Raw genomic sequence first — 21,330 nt, 5'->3', positions numbered from 1 at the left:
GGCTGCGGGTGTTCGGGACAAACTGCTGCTTCTCTCATTTTACGTCCACGTGACTTTGAGTGAAACGTACGTGAACAACGTCTGTACAGAAATCGACTTCATGCACTAAAACATGAGGAAACAGCAGGACGTCCTTTAAACGTGGTCAGAACGCCGACGTCCAGACGGAGTCGCTGCACTGCCCTCTGCGACCTTCACCACTTCACGCTCCTCTTCTCTTACTCGAACCCTTTAGTCGTCTCAAGTTACTGACCAGGTTTCCCAAACGCATCTCCATCATTTCCTGGTTTACAAAGATCAACAAGTCGACCTGCACTTCCTGTGCAGGTTCACGCCTTCAAAATAATCCTCAGCATCGTTCAACTTCTATCACTGCCTTTTCAAAATAAGAACGCGTTCGTTCAGCAGAGCAGCAGGAGGTACGAGGTCATCTGTGCCATAATTCTCTCTCAAGTTCTTTCAGTGAAAGAAATGAGCTCTTCTTTTTAAAGTTTGGCTTCACGTCTCAATCAGAAATAATGTTGTGAGCAAACAGATATTAAATTTATAATTTACATCGGACATAAAAAGAGTAAAACGTTACCGTTAAAGGCCGAATGTTTCAGGCTGCAAAGACACAAAGAATTCAACACAGCAGAGAGATTTTCTGTGTTTATGAGAAAGACAACTGCAGACGGATTATTTGTTTGGTCTTTGAACGCATCAGAGATTAAATTCATGTAAGGATGATTTTTGGGAAACTCAGTCACCTCCGATCAGCCGACACAAGACGCCACAAAGAACGCTCTTTCTGCCGCCATCTTGAATTCAGATAAAAGTGACAGAATGAGGGAGTGAGAGGAGGCGGAGTCAGTGTGGGCTGGGTCATAGAAGCTGACTCTTATTGGCTGCCACAGCCCAGGTGTTTCCTTTTTCTCTTTTTTGAGGTTTATGTTTTGGATTTCTGTGTTTTCTGGTTAAAAATGGACAGATGGTGGATGGATGGACTGAGGGAGAGAAAGGAATGAACCAATCACAATCAACCATACTGCCTCTGAGAAAGTCTTCCAGTTTGGGGTTTGGGGGTCGGACCACGAGGATGGTCGAGACCGCCAGAAACACTCGCGTTGTTTTGGTCCATTAAATGTTTGTGACGAGCAGTTTCTACTCGATCGATCCCGACGACGGGAATGTTGTAAAGCGAGTGTCCTTTCTCTCGCGTCTACGCGCTCAAACGGCTTCGCTGCTTCACGCCGTCAGAAAGTCTCAAACAGACGACTGATGTCGAGCTTCAGGATGTAAATTCATTCTTTGATTTTATTCTTTCGACTCGCTGAAAATGTTCCTGAAGCTGAAAAGTTGAATGTTGTGATGCTACGTCACATAACGCACCGACAACCATTGACTTCACTTTTTTCTCAGTTTTTTTCCTTCAGATGCGTTTGTGAGTTCAGCCGACAGACGTTTAGTTAATTATAATTTTGAGATGAATTCGTGTGACACTGAGACCTTTTTCATCGTCCTTGAACCCGTAAACACGAAGCCGTGAAGAAAAGATCTGAGAGAACGTCTCGGAGTTTGAACCCAAACGCTCTTCAGCGTGTTCGGAAAGTCGAGTCTTTTCTGCTCAAACCTCATTTTCACACGTTAAATCTCAAATGAAGGCTTTGAGATGCTTTTTGAAATTACAAGCACAAAGTCTTATTGACCCTGAACGTCACAGGGACGCCATCACCTGAGAGCTAATGCTGCATTCAGGTCCTGTGGGACAGAACGTAGACATTAAAGGATTCACACCATGATCACCTAATGATGTGATTTTTGTGTTTGTATTTAGGAAATCTGTTTTCACCTGAAGGCAGCGTCTGCATGTAAACTGCTCAGAAGTAGAAAGAGTAGAAAGGACACTCAGCAGGTAAAGTCTGTGACTCCAGAGAGCCGCAGGTCGACTCAGAGGTTTTAAAATCAGATTTCACATCCTAGTGAATTCCCTTAAATACCAAATAAGGTTCTGGTCTCGTTTCCGAGTGTTTTCTCTCCACTGAACTGATTGAAAACTGCAGCTGAAGCCTTTGAGTCGACCTGTACTGAAACAATAAGAGACTCGGCCTGTAGGGGGCGCGGCTGTCGATCGCAGCGCTGCAGGCGTCCAGCGGCGCAAAACGATGATGTCATTACCCAGCGACAGAGGCGGTGAACGGAGGTCGAGGTCGAGCCTGAAATCTCGTGATGTTTCTTTGTGTTTGCTGATGTTTGCACCTTTTCTGACACTCCTTCACCTGAACGCATCATATATGAACAACGTCATCGCAAATACGCAGCAGGATCAAAACGATGATTGAAAAATAAAAAGAACATTACAAAACCTGTTTCAGCTTCTTTGTCTTCTGTGTGTCTTTAAGTCCTGAATGAAGACCAAACGTCCCGAGTCAGATCCAGGTCCTGAACCTTCCCTGTTCTGACTCCAATGATTGTGTCTTCAAATGAATCCACCTGAAAATTACAGAAACAGGAAAGTTTATATTTACAGAATTAAAATGTTTATTGTAAAAGATGTAAATCAGTCGCATCATGAGACGCCACATAAAGACCGTCTCCTGGTTCCTGTCTGTCCACGTCCCTGAGAACTGTTCAGTTGGCTAACTGATAGCTGTGATGCTAACAGAGTTCGTGAAAGAGTCATTTCATCTAAACTGTGACGCCTGAACGTGTCACACTCAACGAAACTTTCAAATGACTTTACTTCAGCTGGAAGTGTTTTTCTAACCCCACCCTGACCCCACCCTGCCATGTGCCCTAACCCCCACCCCTGGGTTTAAATAATCACTTCCTGAACACAATAAAGGATGAGTGATGGTTGTGGAACGTCTACGAGGACTTTTTTTTTTTTACATTTGTCTGAGTGTCATGAAAAAGAGGAAACCTGGTCCAACAGATCCAGAGTCAGGACTCTCATGAGGTGGCCTCGTCGAGGGCGGTGCAGCCTTGAAGACTCAGTGGTTACTTAGATGAAAACCATTGCAGGCTGGATTTATTATTTATTGAGGTTATTAATATCATGTGGACCGGAGGCCGGTGCAGCACTCACTGCTGGTGATCTGAACGTCGTGGCAGGAGAGCCTCGCCACAAAGCCAGAGTCTGTCCTGTCAGTGCTAAGCTATCATAGCCGCGCTGGGCTGAAGCAGTGAGTGTTAGCTGAGAGACAGAAGCAGCATTTTAACATTGAGGCTTATTGGTTTATTTAAAGCTACAACACTCCCATGAAGTGAGACACGGAGGACGAACTGGTTTGAGCTGCAGAGCCTTCAGTTCGCCTGACAGACAGCCCGCAGGGTTAAATGTTCCACCGTTAAACTTTTAGATGCTTTCAGTGTTCAGACTTCCTCATCTTTTCCTTTTATCGCTGAATTCACTGAAGGTTTGGTGTGTTCAGAGTCCCGTAGATCTAATATGGACAGCTAACTGTTCAGTCCGCAGTGTTTCAGTGTTTTTTTCAAAGCTTTCTGTTTTTCCTGAAGCGAAGTGAAAAACACAAAGTGGAACAGACGTTAAAAGCTCACAGAGCATCAATCCACTCTGCTGCAGTAAAAATCCACTCAGCTGCAGTAAAAATCCACTCAGCTGCAGTATAGATACACTCTGCTGCAGTATAAATACACTCTGCTGCTGGGTCCACTTCACAGACCACATGTCTAATGCTGCGATGTGTTCAGGGCCGCACGGTTCATCCAACTTTAACGAGGAGCGACGCAAAAACACGACGCTGCTGCTGCCGAACGCTGCGACAAGCTGAGCTGACATCACAACGACAACAGGAAGACAACGGAGCATCGCTCTTCTTCATCTGACCACCATCATCATCATCATCAGACCAAACACACACACACTGACACAGACACACTGACACAGACACACAGACACACACACAGACACAGACACACACACACACACACAGACAGACACAGACACACACACACACACACACACACACACTGACACAGACACACACACACACACACACACACACATGGTGGCAGTTAAGAGAGATTCAAGAGTCTTTATTGTCATTGAGCATGTCAATGAAATTTTCATTGCAACCCCCATGTTAGGAACAGATAGTAAGAAAGATAAGAAGATTAGAAAGAATAAAAGATAACTAAAATAAAAAATAAACCAACATGCAATAAAAATATTCGTAAAGCAATTAAAAAATATAACAGAATGAAAATATACTAAGGCAATAAACAATAAAATATGGAAGTGAAATGTACCGGCAGAATAAAATATACCAGTGGACAATAAAATATACCAATAAAATGGAATGTGCCAATATACTAAATGTATATAATTTAGTTAAGTGTATGTGTGTACCTAAAAGTTGAGTACACAGAAGGTGCAGGTGGAGGTGGAGGTGGAGGTGGAGGTGGAGGTGTAGGTGTGCAGTGGTTCACAGTTCTCACAGTCTCTCACTCCAGTGAGGGGCTGCTGGGGGTGATAGCTCTGACAGCTCTGGGGAAGAAGCTGTCCCTCAGTCTGTTAGTGGGGGTGCGGATGTTCCTGCTTTCCTGATGGAAGCGGTACAAACAGTCTGTGGCCCGGGTGGCTGGGGTCCGTGGCGATGGATCTCGCCCTCTTCCTGACCCGGCCTTCATATATAGAGTCTAGGTCAGGGAGGGGGCAGCCCACGATGCCCTGTGCAGTTTTACATACACAGACACACACAGACATACAGACACACACAGACATACAGACACACACAGACATACAGACACACAGAGACACACACACACACACAATAAAGCAGCATTGTGTTGCACTGACTCTGAATTGATCAATGAAACTCTGAGTGTACCTGAACACAACTCAGCTGATGTCAGCACAGAGGGCAGTGAACGCACCACGAACTTTACACTCTACAATACCCAACAGTGTGTGTGTGTGTGTGTGTGGACAGAGGTCCAAAGGGGACCTCTGTCCAAATAAATACGTTGAACAGCTCTATCTATCTATCAAACACCTCGTACCTTGCAATACTGCAGTTTTCCACTCTCACTGAGTACTGTACATATCAATACACAATGGTATTCTACTGTGACATATACATATTTATTTTTGTGCTGTATCATTGCACCTGCCAGGTGTGTCTGCTGCTGTGCTTCACTTGTTTTTACAGCCTGTCGCCAGCAGAGGGAGACATTTCACCAGGAATGAATGTGAGCGCCAGCAGCTGTCACGTGTCACAACTGGAGAAGAAGAATCTTCCACCAGGGGGCGTAAAGCTTGTTGGTCGTCGTGTGACGTCACGTCTGAATCTTCATTTGTGTTTTTATTGATGAACTGAATGTTTTTCTTTTTAAACTGTGTTTCATTTTATTGAAATTAATCTGAAGATGTTTGTTTCATCTCTTTGAAAGCTGAAGGGTGAAGCTGCTCAACTAACTATAATTAATAGAAGCTGTAGTTTTATTACTAATAGGATGAGTAATGGTACAACAAGAAACACTCCATTACATTAACTCATGTAAAACTACATTTAACTGTATTTTCTGCTGAATGTTCAAGTTTATTTTTGAAGTGTGGGAATCAAAACTTCGTGTTTGTGTGTAAATTCTTCATCCTGAATGTGACGTTTAGTTAAAGTGTGTGTGCGTGCGTGCGTGTGTGTGGGTGTGTCAGTGTATTCGTACTTCAGGAAGCTCCACCTGTGGCTCAGCAGTACTTGTACTTCAGTATCTGATCTGAGGCCTCCTGCTGTTTGGAAATCAGTCTGATGTCGCAACAGTCAGTGAGGAGGAGGAGGAGGAGGAGCATCACCCGGAATACACTCCACTTCACTTCCTACATGTCCACACACTCACACACACTCTCAGCTGCTTTAACTTCAGCTTTTCTGCGCTGTTGGTGCAGATTTGAAGCGTCGCTGCGCTTCTTCCAGCCTGTCTCACCTCCAGCTGTCTGTCTGTCTGTCACTTCTCTGTTTTGGTTCCTTTAGCGGATAATTGCAACATGTCGGTGGCTTTAATGAGTTAATTAGCGCGTGACGTTGATCCCGACTCATTAATTAACCGAGCAGCTTCCTCGCGACGCAGCTGGAAGACTTCCCGGACCGCCGGGGACCCGCGGGGTCCGGTGCGCCGCCGTTACTCCTGGAGATTTACAGCCGTGATCGAGCTCTGACATGCGGCCGTTAATCACCGGAGCTGCGGTGCTAACCGGAGGGTGAGTGTGTGTGAGTCATCAGCAGTCTGTCACACACACACACACACACACACACACACACACACACACACACACACACACACACACACAGTAAACACACACAGAGACCCGGGGTACCCCCAAAGTCCCGTCCGGCCAGTGGACCCGCCCACCCAGTGCAGCTCCGCCCGCCGCCGGGACGCTCAGCTGGACAACCCCGACTGGTTCATCCCGACCAGGAGACACCGAGCAGACCCTCCCGACCTGCTGCCAATGTAAGTCCCCCCTCCTGCTGGGTTTCACGTCTAATTTAGTGGTTTTCTCTGTGGAGTCTGGTTCGGTCTCGCGCTGTTGTGATCTCGTTAATGTGATGAAAACTGAAGAATCTGTGGTGTGCTCACATCAGTCAGCTGTGCGCCGATTCTCAGGAGAAAATCTCCTAGTTTAGATTTTGTCGGTTGTTTTTAGCAACACACACAAGCTGAGAGCACAACGACACCCCAGCAGCACTCAGTCCGATGTTCTCCGCAATTCGGCGAATTAACACGAGACCAAACTGCGCTCAGATCAGCACGAGTCCAACTTTCCTCTTTTTATTCTGAACATCCCGGATACACCATGGCAGCAACTCACCGTGAAAGAAGCCATGAAAGTTGACATTTATTCTAGTCAAATGTCAACGAGAGAATAATTTATGAGCCAAATTTACCAGAAAATGTTTGTAATTTGTAAAAAGTTTGAATATTTTCAGATGATGAAGAGCATTTAAAAGGAGCAGATTTTTCTCCTCACAACGGAGGACACAGCCTCCATCGATCCAGTCTGATAACCAGATTACTGTCCTTCATCAGGCTGCGGACTCTGCAGTGATCAGCAGAAACACCGCTGAACACTGCAGTCCACCTGCCTCTTCATCATCATCATCGTCATCATCATCATCATACTTCACTTTACAAATGAATTCAGGAACAAACCGGCTGACAGAGCATCACAGTTCATCACTTCTAATCATCAGATGTGTGTTTTTAATTAAAATAGAAACTAAAATAACACCTGACAGAAAGATCATCATCATCGTCATCATCATCATCATCATCATCATCATCATCATCATCATCATTTATGGAAGTGAAGCTGGGAAACGTTGCTCGTTGGAGTTCTTCTCATACGGCTGCTGAGCCCACATGGAAGCATCAGCCAGACCAGAGCACAAAACATCAGATCTGAGATCTGTTACCTGACAGAGGACACGAGCCGCGGACAGACCGGACGTCACTCACTGATCTGAGGACAGCCACACTCAGAGTTATAGAGCTCATTTCTAAAGACGTAATGATTGACAGTATGGGGACCTGTATTTTGTCCCCATAAGGAAGGCAAGTCCCCACAACGTGACTGTAAACAGAGTTATGTCCCCACAGCTGGAGTTACATGTGAACACACACTCACACACACACACGCTCACACACACACACACTCACACACACACACACGCTCACACACACACACTCACACACACACACAGGGCTTCTCTAGGTTTGTTTTATTGAGCTCCATTGTGTGTCTCTGTCTGTGTGTGTGTGTGTGTGTGTGTCTGTCTGTCTCTCTGTGTGTGTGTGTGTCTCTGTCTCTCTCGGTGTGTGTGTCTCTGTCTCTGTGTGTGTGTGTCTGTCTCTCTCTGCGTGTGTCTCTGTGTGTGTGTCCCTCTCGGTGTGTGTGTGTGTGTCTCTCTCAGTGTGTTTGTGTCTCTGTGTGTCTCTGTCTCTCTCGGTGTCTCTGTCTCTCTCTCTGTGTGTCTGTGTGTGTGTCTCTGTCTCTCTGTGTGTGTGTCTCTCTCGGTGTGTGTGTGTGTCTCTGTGTGTCTCTGTCTCTCTCGGTGTCTCTGTCTCTCTCTCTGTGTGTCTCTGTGTGTGTGTCTCTGTCTCTCTCGGTATGTGTATGTGTGTGTGTCTCTCGGTGTCTCTGTCCCTCTCGGTGTTTGTGTGTGTGTCTCTGTCTCTCTCGGTGTGTGTGTGTGTGTCTGTCTCTCTTGGTGTGTGTGTGTGTGTCTCTGTCCCTCTCAGTGTGTGTGTGTGTGTGTGATGGACGGCGTTGGCGAGCAGCTCTGTCTCTTTGTGTCCCTCCTGGGATCGACTCGTTCCGTCTGCTCGTCCTCTCTGACGTCTGTTTGAGCTTCTCTTCGTCGTCTCTCTTTCTGTGTCTCTCCTCTTCAGATATGAAAACTTGTAAATATTTGTTTGCTTTGAAGTATGAAATGTGTTGATCGTCGGTGAAAAGCATCATGGGTAACCCGTAGTCTGCAGTGCATCAAGCGAGCCGATTGGTGGATTGGACGTAGCGATCTGTAGCGGACTGAACTCCTCTTCAGGACTCTTCATCTTGTCGTCTTCTTGGTTTACGTCGAATTGTTCTTCTTCGTTGGTGGTTATGTCAGACCGTTACCGTGGAGATTCTGCGTCTGCTTTGCGTTGTAGTTTGATGAAGGCGACGAGGCGATCTCACACGTGGAGCTGAACACGTTGCGTTGGACGAGAAGAAATCATAACGCTCTGACTGTGCAGCTCCCTCCGCCCCCTGCTGGAGGGGAGGGTGGAGCAGGAAGGAGCAGCAGACTGACGCAGATCCTCAGGTGTTGGAGTGTACCATGTGACCGCCGCTGTCTGCACACACAGAAACACACAGGTGTATGCTGACTCACCTGCAGCCAAATGAGCAGAATTCCAGCTTCTGTAAGAAATATTTATGAGGACGAGAAAAGAAGAGTTTGTCTCTTTGAAGACGTTTCAAATAATGCTTGAGGATGTCCCCACATACGTGTCCCTCCAGGACGTCGTCTGTCTCTCTGTGCTCATTAAACTGTTGTTGTTGATGGAGTTCTGTTCTCCCACCTGTAGATGGCGCTGTCATGTTTTGTCCTGTCCACGTTCCGTCTCTGCTCTCCTGTTGTGTCGCTCTCTTCTGTCTTTTACATCGTTTTGATGTTTTCTAGATATTTTTCTACTTTGGAGAAAACATCCTGCCGACCGCTGTCACAGCCATAAGGCTGATCCTGATTCAGTTCACAGTGACGTCTCGGACGTGTCACCTGTCGCCAACGTCATGTCTCACCTGCAGAATCAGGACGTTACAGTTCAGCCGATGTCAGCGTGAAACAGAACACAGAAAAATCACAGGCGTCATATTTTCTTTGGATTTGATACGAGATAAACTGAGAGTTTAAGATAAGATAAGATGAGCCTTTATTAATCCCCATTAATCTGGTGTTACAGGCAGCATCAACAGCAGTCGGAGAATAACGACAGAACAGAGAAATAAAAAATACAAAATAAAAGCTGACGTTATAAATGTCCATTAACACCAAGAGGAGTTCCACGGTTTTATTATCGTTGTTACTTATTGTTGTTGTTTTTGTTGTTTTTGTTGTTGTTGTTTTGGTTTTAATCATCAGATTAAATGAATCGCTCATTAACAGTCTCTCCATCTCTCTCCAGGGCGTGCTTCGTCTTCACCCTCTTCTTCCTCGTGGTCTTCAGGATACCTGCCAGTCTGTCCAGTGACCCGTCAGGTGGGTGACATCCAGTTTGTGATTGGAGCTCGTTAGACTGACACCAGTTAAACAGCTGGCTGGCACAGTGTGGGAATTCCACCTGAAAAACACATTTTGTATTTTCCTCCAGCAGAGCGTGTGATTCCTGTTTCTCGCCCTGACTGGAAGCTTTTCTGGAACCATCTGCTTTATTTGTTGTAATGTAACAGAAATGTCTTCATAGAGCAGAAAACCCACAGAGCTGCATGCGTCCGTCTGCCTGAAGACTTCTTTCTCGGTTTAAAAACGTGAAATATGATCCTGATGATATTTCTTTACTGCAACGACAGTGAAAAAATCTGCCTGGTTCTGGTGGTGCAGCTCTGCAGAAGCAAGGTTAATTAAAGGCGAAGCTCTCGCCTCCTGGGACGAGGGATGGATGGTTCCAGTGAGGAGGGTCATTTGTAACGCTGTCTGTGTGTGGATGGAGGAGGAGGAGGGTTTACAGGGGAGGTGGGGGTGGACAGCGGGAGGTCGGTTTGGAGGAGGATGGATGGAGGGGATGTGGCTGAAGGAAATGAATGAATCCTTTGGGGAAACTGATAAATACTCTAAATGTAAATGTGTTTAATGTGGCTGCACAGTCACATGAGAGGAGGTGGAGATTTACAGCTGCAGTACCGCGAGTGGCCACTGGGACAAACCTCAGGTCTGTGACAGTTTGGGATACTTTTTGTAGCACGTGTTCAGCTCCCCCAACAAAAAGCTATAGGCGCTGTTCCACCTGTCTGTCAGGTGTGGGTTATGTTGTGTATGAAGAGAATTATTAAATCATGTTCATGCCTTTGCTTGTAAAACAGACATTTTCTGTGACATCTGAACTGCAGCGTCAGACACTCACGGTGCAGCTCAGACTGTCTCTATACGGACACGCCCGCAGAGACACCAAAACCTGCATCACAGTTTAAGACTTCCAGCAACATGTCACGGATGGATGGATCAGGTGTGTGTGTTTGGAGGGAGAGGAGAGGGGTGAGATGATGGTGCTGGGGGGTGGATGGAGGGATGGAGGATGAGACTGAACGTATTAGTGTAGATGGATGGATAGTGAGGGAGGAGGAGGAGGTGGATGGATGTCGAAGAAGCTTTTAATAGAAAGACTAATACTGCAGCCGGAGAAACCTGACAGGTCAATTACCAACACACACACACACACACACACTGCCGCTCTGTGTGGAAGGTGTGGGGAGCCCCCATTAATTCAACATTCAGTGTTCAGGATCCTGAGAACCAGCGGAGCTGAAACTGTCCTCCACTTTGGGGTCTCAAACTGAGGTTCTGGACCCAAAACAGGCTCTCGTTTCTCAGTAAAGTTTAGTTCCCTGCCGGTGCTGTTTCAATCATTCATCATTTAAACCCAAAATAACCATCATTCCTTTGGGACGTCCTCATATTACATGTTTGTCTACCAGCAGTCTAATATTCGCAGATTTACTACGTTTTGAGAGCTCAGTGAACTAATTGTTGCAGCTGTAGCAGTTATTGTTCTTCAGAAGAAAGAAATGAACCCTGAATAATTGACTTCTACATTAAAAAGCATCACGAAATTAGTAAAGACGATTCAACCGATTTGTTAGAAAAACACGATTAAATGTTTTCCTTTGGGTTCTTTTAATCCTTGCATGGATGCAGCAGTTCCTCATGGGGCTTTCCTGTTGCTTGAAGGTGTTCCAGCAGTTCTTGTAGGAGTACTGCTTCTTGAAGGGGTTCTTGGGGTAGCTTAGGGTAAGAGGAGCTCTGAAGTTCTTGGCATGTTTGTGGAGTTTTCCGCTGATCTTTGATCAAAGTTCTTTTCCTGGTCTGATAAGTGGTTTCCTCCCTTCTAAAGGTGCCTTTTGGTTTTGGAGGTACATGATGGATCCTCAACTGACCAGTTTCAGTTTTCCTTCCTTATTGAACAAAACTCCAGTGGTCTAACCGCGGCTCTGAAGGTGCTTTTGGGTTTTGGCTTAGTTGGTTTCAGTATTTCGTAGCATTCTTGGTTCTGACTTAAACGAGGTGGAATCTTTGAGGAGTTTCCATATTTTCTCAATGAGGTTCTTATGGTTTCAGTGTTCAGTAATGGACCTCTAACACTACTTTGGTGTTTAGGGGTACTTTTGGTATCTTGGAGGACTTTCCAGTGGATCATCAAGAAGTTGCAAGCATCCAGTTTCAGGGATCCGAGAAGGATCTAGGGTTCTTTAAGGGTAGTAAACCCTTAAAGAGCTCTTGAATATTTCCAGTTCTTGTAGTCTTTGGTAAAGATCTGAATGGCTTTAGGTAAAGATCTGAATGGCTTTAGGGATCTATGAGGTGGAGGTTCTCACTGATTCTTGAAGTTCCTAGATTCTTGGACCAGTTTCTAGTGGATTTAGGCTTTAAGTGTCTACTTCCAGGGTTCCTTGAGGAGGCTACTGGATTTCTCAGTGAGATCTCGAGGTGGTTCTTTAAGTTGTAGAAATTGTGGTTTAAGTTATCTTTGGGGGTTTATAAAGTAGGTATCAGTATCAGTATATAGGTTATCAGTAGGTATCAGTTTTTGGGGTATTTAAAGGATATTAAAGGAGTTCCAGGGATCCATGATGATCCGTCCCTCTTTGAGCAGTTTCCAGAGTAGGATTTTTTAATTGTTCAAGTAGTTTGACTCGTCTTTTATGGAGGACTGCAGGGAGTGTAAGTGGTACTCACTTGTATTGGGAGGATACCCAAGTGGTTCCAGTTCTTTTTGTTCTCAAAGGGGGGGGGGGGGTCTAGGACTTGTTAAACTCATTTTAAAGAGCTCCTTACTTATCTTTTTACTCTTAGAGTGGTTTTGATGATCTGTTCAAGAGCAAGGGTTTTAGGGGTAGTCACTTATAATCATCGGCCTGATGAGCTGATGGTCTGCGTTCTAATTAAAGTACAGTGGGGGTACATTGTGTTAAAATGCTGGAAGAGGCCTGTCTGTAGAGAACTCATTAGTCATCAATATTATTATCTCGTATTGAACCGTCATCATCTTTATCCTCTATCTAATTAGCTCATCCATTCTAAATGAGGCCTTTGAAGACGTGCAGGAGTGTGTGTATCTCTGATTCCATTGATTGATTGGCTGAAGGCTGAAACCTCGAGTCAGTGCTGAAACCATTAGTCACTTAAACAAATTGGCAGAAAACAAGTTGGTGCTTATTTTGATGATTAATTGGCCATTTAAGTCGTTTTTCCAGTGGAAATTCCAATATGAGGATTAGCAGTTTTGTTTTTAATATGGTCATCAGAGCGAGTTGATCTACCATCCTGCCAAAGACCTCGAAAAACACCAATCGCAAATCAGAAATGTGTCACACTCAGAAGGCTTCATTGCTGCTTGTGAAGTCTGGAATCGAAGCAGGGACATTACGCTTAAATGGTACCCGCCTTAATTACCAGGCCACTGGATGATGGACTGTGACACGCTGTTTTAATGGAATGCAGATGGTGTTCAGTTATACGTCACTTTAAAACTTAAAAACGTGGCAAAGTTGTCTGTCTTACATGGCCGGTTGATCATTTCCTACAGCCTAATGCCGATGAAGCCGAAGTCCTTATCTGTACTCAAACTGACCTTGTTCGGAAAGCTTGGCAGAAACTGCGCGTTTTATTAATCTCGTATGTCGACTTGAGGCGGAGACTTTTATGTTCACTCTGTCCGAATCAATTGATGACCAGAACGCAAGAGCAGAACCAAGACCATGTGTACTGCGGTGGTCAAAATGAGGACGGCTGTGTTGCTCAGTGCACCTGTAGTCCGAGTGGAAAGTACGAAGAAGAAAGAACAGTCTGGTGCTGCAGATGGTTGGAAGTCACAGTCAGATCCAGTCCAGTCCAGTCCAGTCAACCACAACATGTAACAGCATGTAAAATACTACTACAATGGTCTAGATAATCTAGACATCCAGCCAATTTTTCTCTCATGCCAGAAATCCAACTGATTTTGACGTTTTGACTCCATTAAAACAGATGTTGTCGATTGCTCTCTGCAGAGCTCACAAACTGTTGGCGGCTTGCAAACGGCAGCCATCCCTGAAACATGACATCACAAAATCGCTTTTGCCAAACAAGTCTCAAGTACCCCAAGTAAAATCCGCTGCGACGCCAGTCTTTACACCGGCTCCCCATCAAATTCAGAACCTAGTTCCACATTCTTGTGGTCACTTGTGGATCTCGGATCGGGCTTAGGCACCAGCTATCATCAGAGACCTGCTGCAGGTCTCAGCCCTCCGATCTGGGTTTGTCGGTTGTTCGTTCACTCCAACCTTTAAACCAAAGCAGAAACTTTAAAACTCTCTCCATTTGGACTTAAGATCTGTGGACACTGGGGAGAAATCGGCTAGACCAGCAGCTGGTGTGTATTTTGTGTCCTTTATCCTGATCTTCAGAGCTGCTGTGAAGTTACATTTAGCCTGTTTGATATAAATCCAATGATAATCAGTTCATGTTCAGTAAACATCGTCATGGTTTCAGAGGCTTTCCCAGAAATAAATCACTAAGTGCTGAGCTCCTTCAGCATGAAGGTCAGGGTCAGAACTCTGTCCATCTGTGGCTTCAGCAGTCCTTTTACATCCTCTTCACTCTCTCTGTATCAAATATCTTTTCTTTTGTAAAGCATTTTATGACACATTTGACCAACCAACGCAGCAGAAGCAGTTAAATCTCAGCTGAAGTCCGTCCTCGTCTCGCTGGCTGTATTTAGTGTGCTGCTCAGATGCCCTCTGTGCTTTAATCCACCAGTGAGGAAGAGTAATAATGTTGTTCCTTTAACAACGACATCCACTAAACTCTGTTTGATTCTCACATAAAAACTGAACGAGAGCCGGACCGCCGACCTGAACCAGAGCCAGAGGGACTAGTGAAGTCCCTCTACTCCTCTTTCAGTTCACTCTGTCATATCTGATGACGTTCTAGAAGAACCTCATTTTCCTCTGACCACCGATCAGCACTAAAGCATTAAATGGTATCATGGCTACAGTCAGACAATGAAAAAGAAGCACTTCAACACAGGACCACACTCACTGATTGCTGTTGATGCAGCTGCCTGCAGGACGCCAGGAGGACGCCTGCAGGCGCCTGCGGGACACCAGGAGGACGCCTGCAGGCGCCTGCGGGACACCAGGAGGACGCCTGCAGGCGCCTGCGGGACACCAGGAGGATGCCTGCAGGACGCCTGCAGGACGCCTGCAGGACGCCTGCAGGACGCCAGGCTGTTCCCTGGCAGCAGTTTTTGAACTAACCTTTGAAATGTCCCTCCCTCAGAGCCCATGTGTTACGACTGGGGGGAGTCCCGTGAGGGGTCGGTCTCAGTCCTGGAGGGGGAGGCCGGTTGGCTCTCTTGTCCTCTTTTCTTTCACCCCTCTGTCTACAACTACACCTCCACCCAGAGCGCTGGACACAACCTCTTCTGGTACCACGTCCCTGAGGGTCAAGACCTGGAACAGCCAATCAGGAACAGGTATGACTGCAAGAAGTCCTGATCAGCTGATTCTTAGCGCTTTGAGTCTTTTCTGCCCTGTTTTACTCTGTATGTTTTACTCTGTATAGTTTTGAAAGGCTTGTGGCAGAGTCAGTCCTGGGGCTGTAGTAGAAAAATAAATGGTGGGTGAAGCCCACTTTACCTCAGCCGCCCTCAGGAACAGACGGACCATCAGCAGCAACCGATTTAGTCCTTATTATAAATCAATGTTTGGAATAAAGCAGAATAAAAAAATGAACTAATGAAGAATGAATTGCTTTACACTCAGAGTCGTACTTTAACATGTAAGCGAGCAGTTTGACTCAGAGATTAAACATCTGAATCCGACACTCTGAGTCACTGGCTGGTGAAGTTCAGCGTAACGACCCCCCCCCCCAGAGAGGATGACAGCGAGCAGCTCGATCAGCGTCACCGAGGTCATCAGAGTTTGTTCTAATGTCCTGCTAATTGAATTGTATGTAGCTGACTGGGTTTAATGTGACTCTCTGCAGCTCGCGGCTCAGTAAAGACAGAGAGCGACTGTGGTTGCAGCCGGCCGTCGCCACGGACACCGGACAGTACATCTGCATGCTCCGGTAAGACCGCTCTCCTCTCAGTCATGTTCATTTTTAACTCTTTTGCTTTGGTAACTTTAAACCTTTCTGGTTTATGCAAAGGTTTCGAGTTTTGGTTTTACAATGACCTCATGAGTTCTTCACAAAGAATCAAAAAATGTGTGATTACGATTTCCTGCAGTCGTGTATCGTAGATGTCCACCAACCACCAGGGACGGTCTCGTCCACTGTGTTCAGACTTCATGTTCTCTGAGTAGTGGTTTACTGGTGGTTCACTGGTGGTTTAGAAAGCGCTCTGAGAACAGGCGCAGATTTAACTTTCACATCTGAAAGAAAACCTCAGTGTCGCTCAGGATAATTCAGACTTCTTGATAATGAAGTTCCCTTTCAGAAGAGATCATAGATAAAACGAGTCATCAGAGGTGATTCTGAAAGAAGAAGCTGCTGGAACATTAGCCCGGATCACGCAGACTGTCAGACCTGTAGATCCTTCACATTAAATCAGTTTCGATCCTCCTTCCCGACTGCTCGACGATTAATCAGCTAAAGTGGCTCTGAGAGTGTCTTAAAGATCTGCTGCTGCCTCGACTCTCTGGACTCAGCTGGCGGCGGTCCAGACCCGCATGTGACCCTCAGCGAACAGGATCAGTTTATCTGAGGACGAGGAGGGACTTCAGGTCCACCTTTAATCCCTGTGTGGTCCTAATGATGATAGTAGCGGTAGTCGTGGTGACAGCTGCTCTGACGCTGTGACAGAACCTCGCTGATGCAACATTTCACATTGGTTCTTCTCATTGATGGGGGGGGGGGGTCTACGTCCGTGTCTGACTCACTTTGAGGCTCCAGTTCAACAACAGCCGAGATCTATAAAATAAAAAACACACAGATTTCTAAATCTGATGAAAGAAATGTGACAGTTTTATTCATCCTAAATGCCACTTAAGAACAACACGCACACACACACGCACACACACACACACACACACACACACACACACACACAGACAGTGTTTTAATGGTAGATAAGTGTTTGTTCTCTGCCAGGAAGTGCGTGACTGTTCCAGCTAAAGGTCGTCACAGATCAGATGTGATCTGATGAAGATCACAGCAGGAAGTTCTTTTAACAAACCAAAAGAAGAAAACAGCGATGACCTCACTCTCATGTTTCCTGACAGCAGCAGCAACATCTGAACGATCTGTCCATCATGACCCCCTTTAATGTCCTGTGTGGTCACATGTCACATCCTGCTTCCTGATTATCTTCTCAGAAACGCCACACACAGTCACACACACACACACATTCTCACACACACACACAGTCACACACACACACACACACACAGTCACACACACACACACACACGCTCTCACACACACACACAGTCACACACACACACACACAGTCACACACACACAGTCTCATACACACACAAACAGTCACACACACACTCAGTCTCACACACACACACAGTCACACACACACACACACACAGTCACACACACACACACACTCTCACACACACACACAGTCACACACACACACACACAGTCTCATACACACACAAACAGTCACACACACACACTCAGACACACACACACACACACACACACACACACACACACAGTCTCACACACACACACGTTGTCGGTGGTTTGTTGTCGTCGGTTGTTTGTTGTTGTTGGTTGTTTGTTGTTGTCGGTTGTTTGTTGTTGTCGTTGTTTGTTGTTGTTGGTTGTTTGTTGTCGTCGGTTGTTTGTTGTTGTCGTTGTTTGTTGTTGTCGTTGTTTGTTGTTGTCGGTGGTTTGTTGTTGTTGGTTGTTTGTTGTTGTTGGTTGTTTGTTGTTGTCGGTTGTTTGTTGTTGTTGGTTGTTTGTTGTTGTCGGTTGTTTGTTGTTGTCGGTTGTTTGTTGTTGTCGTTGTTTGTTGTTGTCGTTGTTTGCTGTTGTCGGTTGTTTGTTGTTGTTGGTTGTTTGTTGTTGTTGGTTGTTTGTTGTTGTCGGTTGTTTGTTGTTGTTGGTTGTTTGTTGTTGTCGTTGTTTGTTGTTGTCGGTTGTTTGTTGTTGTTGGTTGTTTGTTGTCGTCGGTTGTTTGTTGTTGTCGTTGTTTGTTGTTGTCGTTGTTTGTTGTTGTCGGTGGTTTGTTGTTGTTGGTTGTTTGTTGTTGTCGGTTGTTTGTTGTTGTCGGTTGTTTGTTGTTGTCGGTTGTTTGTTGTTGTTGGTTGTTTGTTGTTGTCGGTTGTTTGTTGTTGTCGGTTGTTTGTTGTCGTCGGTTGTTTGTTGTTGTCGTTGTTTGTTGTTGTCGGTGGTTTGTTGTTGTCGTTGTTTGTTGTTGTCGGTGGTTTGTTGTTGTTGGTTGTTTGTTGTTGTCGGTGGTTTGTTGTCGTCGGTCTGTCCTTCTTCCTCTGCTCTCCTTGCTCACCTGTCGCTCCTGGCTCTGTTGCTGTGACGATGGCTCAGTCCGTTTCCTGTCTCCTGTCTCCTGTCTCTGTCCTGCAGTAACAAGTCGTCCTGCAGTAAGATTGCCATGCGTCTGAAGGTGTTGCGGCCTGACGAGGTGACCCGTGGTGCGGACTGCGCGCCTCCTGTTGCCATGGCGACAACTCACATGACCATCGCTCTGCAGGGCGGCGGGGTGCTGGACTGTCCTAACCTGCAAGACGCCAAAAAGATTGCGGACAGCGAGCCGACTGTCACCTGGCACCATGTGAAACCGGACAGCTTGGTAATACCTGGACCCGCTGCTGCTGTACCCTGTTTGTTGAACCGGTTTAGAAATGGAAACGTCAGAATTGGACTGCAGCGTCCCTGAGATCCTGAGCTCATAGTGTCGTTATTAAACCTGCAGTAACTCAGCAGGAACAAGAAATAAACACAGCACTGACTTATAATCACCTTTAAGTTGATAAGACAGTCCAGGATTCTCTCTTTTAGCTCTGTTTTTGGTCTCCACCACCTCCTGAGGGGAATATCCTGGTATGTTCCTGCTAAATGCTGCTTTATGTTCACCAGCTGGACTCTAACTGAGTCTGTCTGCTGGTTGCTGCTCAGCAGGAAGTGATCAGAGGCTTTTACAGCTTCTTCTTCTGTGGAAACGACGATGAGGGTGAAGCAGTTAAACGATGAGTCAGCTCCTGCAGTCAGCTGTTAGTCCACTACCAGAGACCCGAAGCCGACCAGAGCTCAGTGTACAAATCATTTCAGCTGTTTAAAACCATATTTCCCTCTCTCCCTGTCTTGTCCTGTCTCCTCGTCGCGTCCTGTCTCCTCGTCGCGTCCTGTCTCTCCCTGTCTTGTCCTGTCTCCTCGTCGCGTCCTGTCTCCTCGTCGCGTCCTGTCTCTCCCTGTCTTGTCCTGTCTCCTCGTCGCGTCCTGTCTCGTCCTGTCTCGTCCTGTCTCCCTGTCCCATCCTGTCTCTCTGTTTCTCCCTGACTCTCCCTGTCTCGTCCTGTCTCTTAATGTCTTGCCCTGTCTCCCCGTCTCCCCGTCTTGTCTCTTCCTGTCTCCCGTCTCATCCTGTCTCTCTGTTTCTCCCCGCCTCCCTGTCTCATCCTTTCTCTTAATGTCTTATCCTGTCTCCCTGTCTCCCTGCCTTGTCCTGTCTCCCTGTCTTGTCTCTTCCCATCTCCCTGTCTCATCCTGTCTCCCTGTCTCGACCTGTCGCTTAATGTCTTGTCCTGTCTCCCCGTCTTGTTTCTCCCTGTCTCATCCTGTCTTGTCCTGTCTCCCTGTCTCTCTGTCTCATCCTGTCTCATCTTGTCTCCCTGTCTCAACCTGTCTCTCCCTGTCTCATCCTGTCTTGTCCTGTCTCCGTGTCTAATCATGTCTTGTCTTGTCTTGTCTTGTCTCATCCTGTCTTGTCTTGTCTCATCACGTCTTGTCTTGACTGATCCTGTCTTGTCTTGTCTCTTAATGTCTTGTCCTGTCTCCCTGTCTTGTCTCGTCATGTCTTGTCTTGTCTTGTCTTGTCTCATCCTGTCTTGTCTTGTCTCATCACGTCTTGTCTTGTCTCATCCTGTCTTGTCTTGTCTCGTCATGTCTTGTCTTGTCTTATCACGTCTTGCCCTGTCTCTCTGCGTCTCAGCGGTGTGAAAAGGATCTGTTCTGGCACAACCGGCAGCAGAAAGGAGCCAGTCTGCAGGTTCACGTCATGATGGACTCGTATCAGGGTTTATATTTCTGTACGGTCCAGTTCCAGAGGAAAGGCCAGATCCTGAACTTCACCCGGAGCATCAACGTCAGCGCAGTCTGTGAGACACCCCCCGACACGACCGCTGCTACAAACACGTGAATGAATGTGGAGGTAAACGCGGCTCTGTTCTTTCTCTCAGATCCTCCTTTTCTGCCCAAAGAGCCCAGCATCCTCCACCCAGCTAAAGACCAGGTCTTCATCGTCAAACAGGGTAAGCAGAACCGCTGCGTTGCATGATCAAACCGACTAAATTAAAATATGATTAAATGAGAGTTTTAAAACCTGCCTGGAGACCCGGAAAGTAACCAGCACACCTCGAGATAAATATTCCTCCCATGAAGGTCTAAAAACTAGATCTGTGTCACGTGATGATGAGGAGGAATGACAGAACTGTAGTTTTTTCACAGCGTCTCATCTCTTCAGATGCGTTTAGACCAACTGTGTCAGAAACATTCAGTCAATCATGTTTCTGATGCGTCGCTTTTCTTCGTCCTCGTGACGAGAGATGAAATAATTGCTGCCGTGATAATTTTTGTTAAATTGGGTCTTCGGATCAGACCCTTTCGGATCAGTTCTTCAGCTGAAGAGAGAATGTGGAGATTTTCACTTCACTTCAATACAACAAATGTGTTTCTATAGTGGCATCTAGTGGACGTTAGAGGAACTGCAGCTGACTGCAACTGTCATACATTATATGGGGACGCTGCAGACATATAGATGAGTGCATGTGATGAGATTGTTGAAGGATGCGGTCGTCATGGTGATGGAGTGGTTCAGTAATTCGTTATTGATCAGGAACCACTGCTGGATTAGAAAACTTGGTCGTATTTATTCACTGTAACACACCCGATATGACTGCACGACAGAAAAATACTACAAATACTGAAAGAAACGAGAAAAAGTTTAACGTAACAAAACCTGTGCATAAGAAGAGGCGGACTACCGGGGGGTAAATGTTTTGTTCCATCGTTATAGAGGCAGCAGCGATGTGTGATTCTGAACGGCTGCCTGTGGAGATTACAAAAGATAGAAAAGTCCAACAGAAGTGACGTCTCAACACATCTGCTCTGTAAATCACATGTCCTCCAACCAAAAGACACCACAGCCTGTTTTATAGGTTTGGCCATCGGTGGTTCAGTCCTCAAACTGCTGCTGTTCACATCTGGAAGTGTCCCTGAGCAACACCTCAAATCCAAAAACTGTATATGTGAATGTAAAAAATGTCAAATATTAATAATAATAATGACAATGATAGTGATGATGATGATGATGATGATGATAATAATGATAGTAAAGTTTACTTGTGGAGCTCCTTTCAGACAAGAACTGCAGCTCACATTAAGAGCTTCACAT

General features: G+C 46.0%; 1 protein-coding gene across 1 annotated transcript in view; it reads left to right on the top strand.

Moving 5' to 3' along the window:
- Positions 1–5,790: 5,790 nt before the first annotated feature.
- The window catches only part of LOC121609497 (interleukin-1 receptor accessory protein), a 21,783-nt gene continuing 6,243 nt past the window's right edge, over positions 5,791–21,330 (top strand). The window contains exons 1-7 of the mRNA XM_041941145.1: positions 5,791–6,453; positions 9,670–9,743; positions 15,018–15,213; positions 15,726–15,809; positions 18,285–18,510; positions 19,870–20,035; positions 20,117–20,188. Of these exons, the coding sequence (XP_041797079.1) occupies positions 6,452–6,453; positions 9,670–9,743; positions 15,018–15,213; positions 15,726–15,809; positions 18,285–18,510; positions 19,870–20,035; positions 20,117–20,188 (820 nt within the window). The 5' untranslated portion in view covers positions 5,791–6,451. The remainder of the gene's footprint in view (positions 6,454–9,669; positions 9,744–15,017; positions 15,214–15,725; positions 15,810–18,284; positions 18,511–19,869; positions 20,036–20,116; positions 20,189–21,330) is intronic.

Source organism: Chelmon rostratus, chromosome 7 (genome assembly GCF_017976325.1).
Source record: "Chelmon rostratus isolate fCheRos1 chromosome 7, fCheRos1.pri, whole genome shotgun sequence".
In the NCBI taxonomy this organism is placed as follows: Eukaryota; Metazoa; Chordata; class Actinopteri; order Chaetodontiformes; family Chaetodontidae; genus Chelmon; species Chelmon rostratus.
The sequence above is the reverse complement of the archived record's forward strand: the minus strand, read 5'-3'. Positions and strand labels throughout refer to the sequence as shown.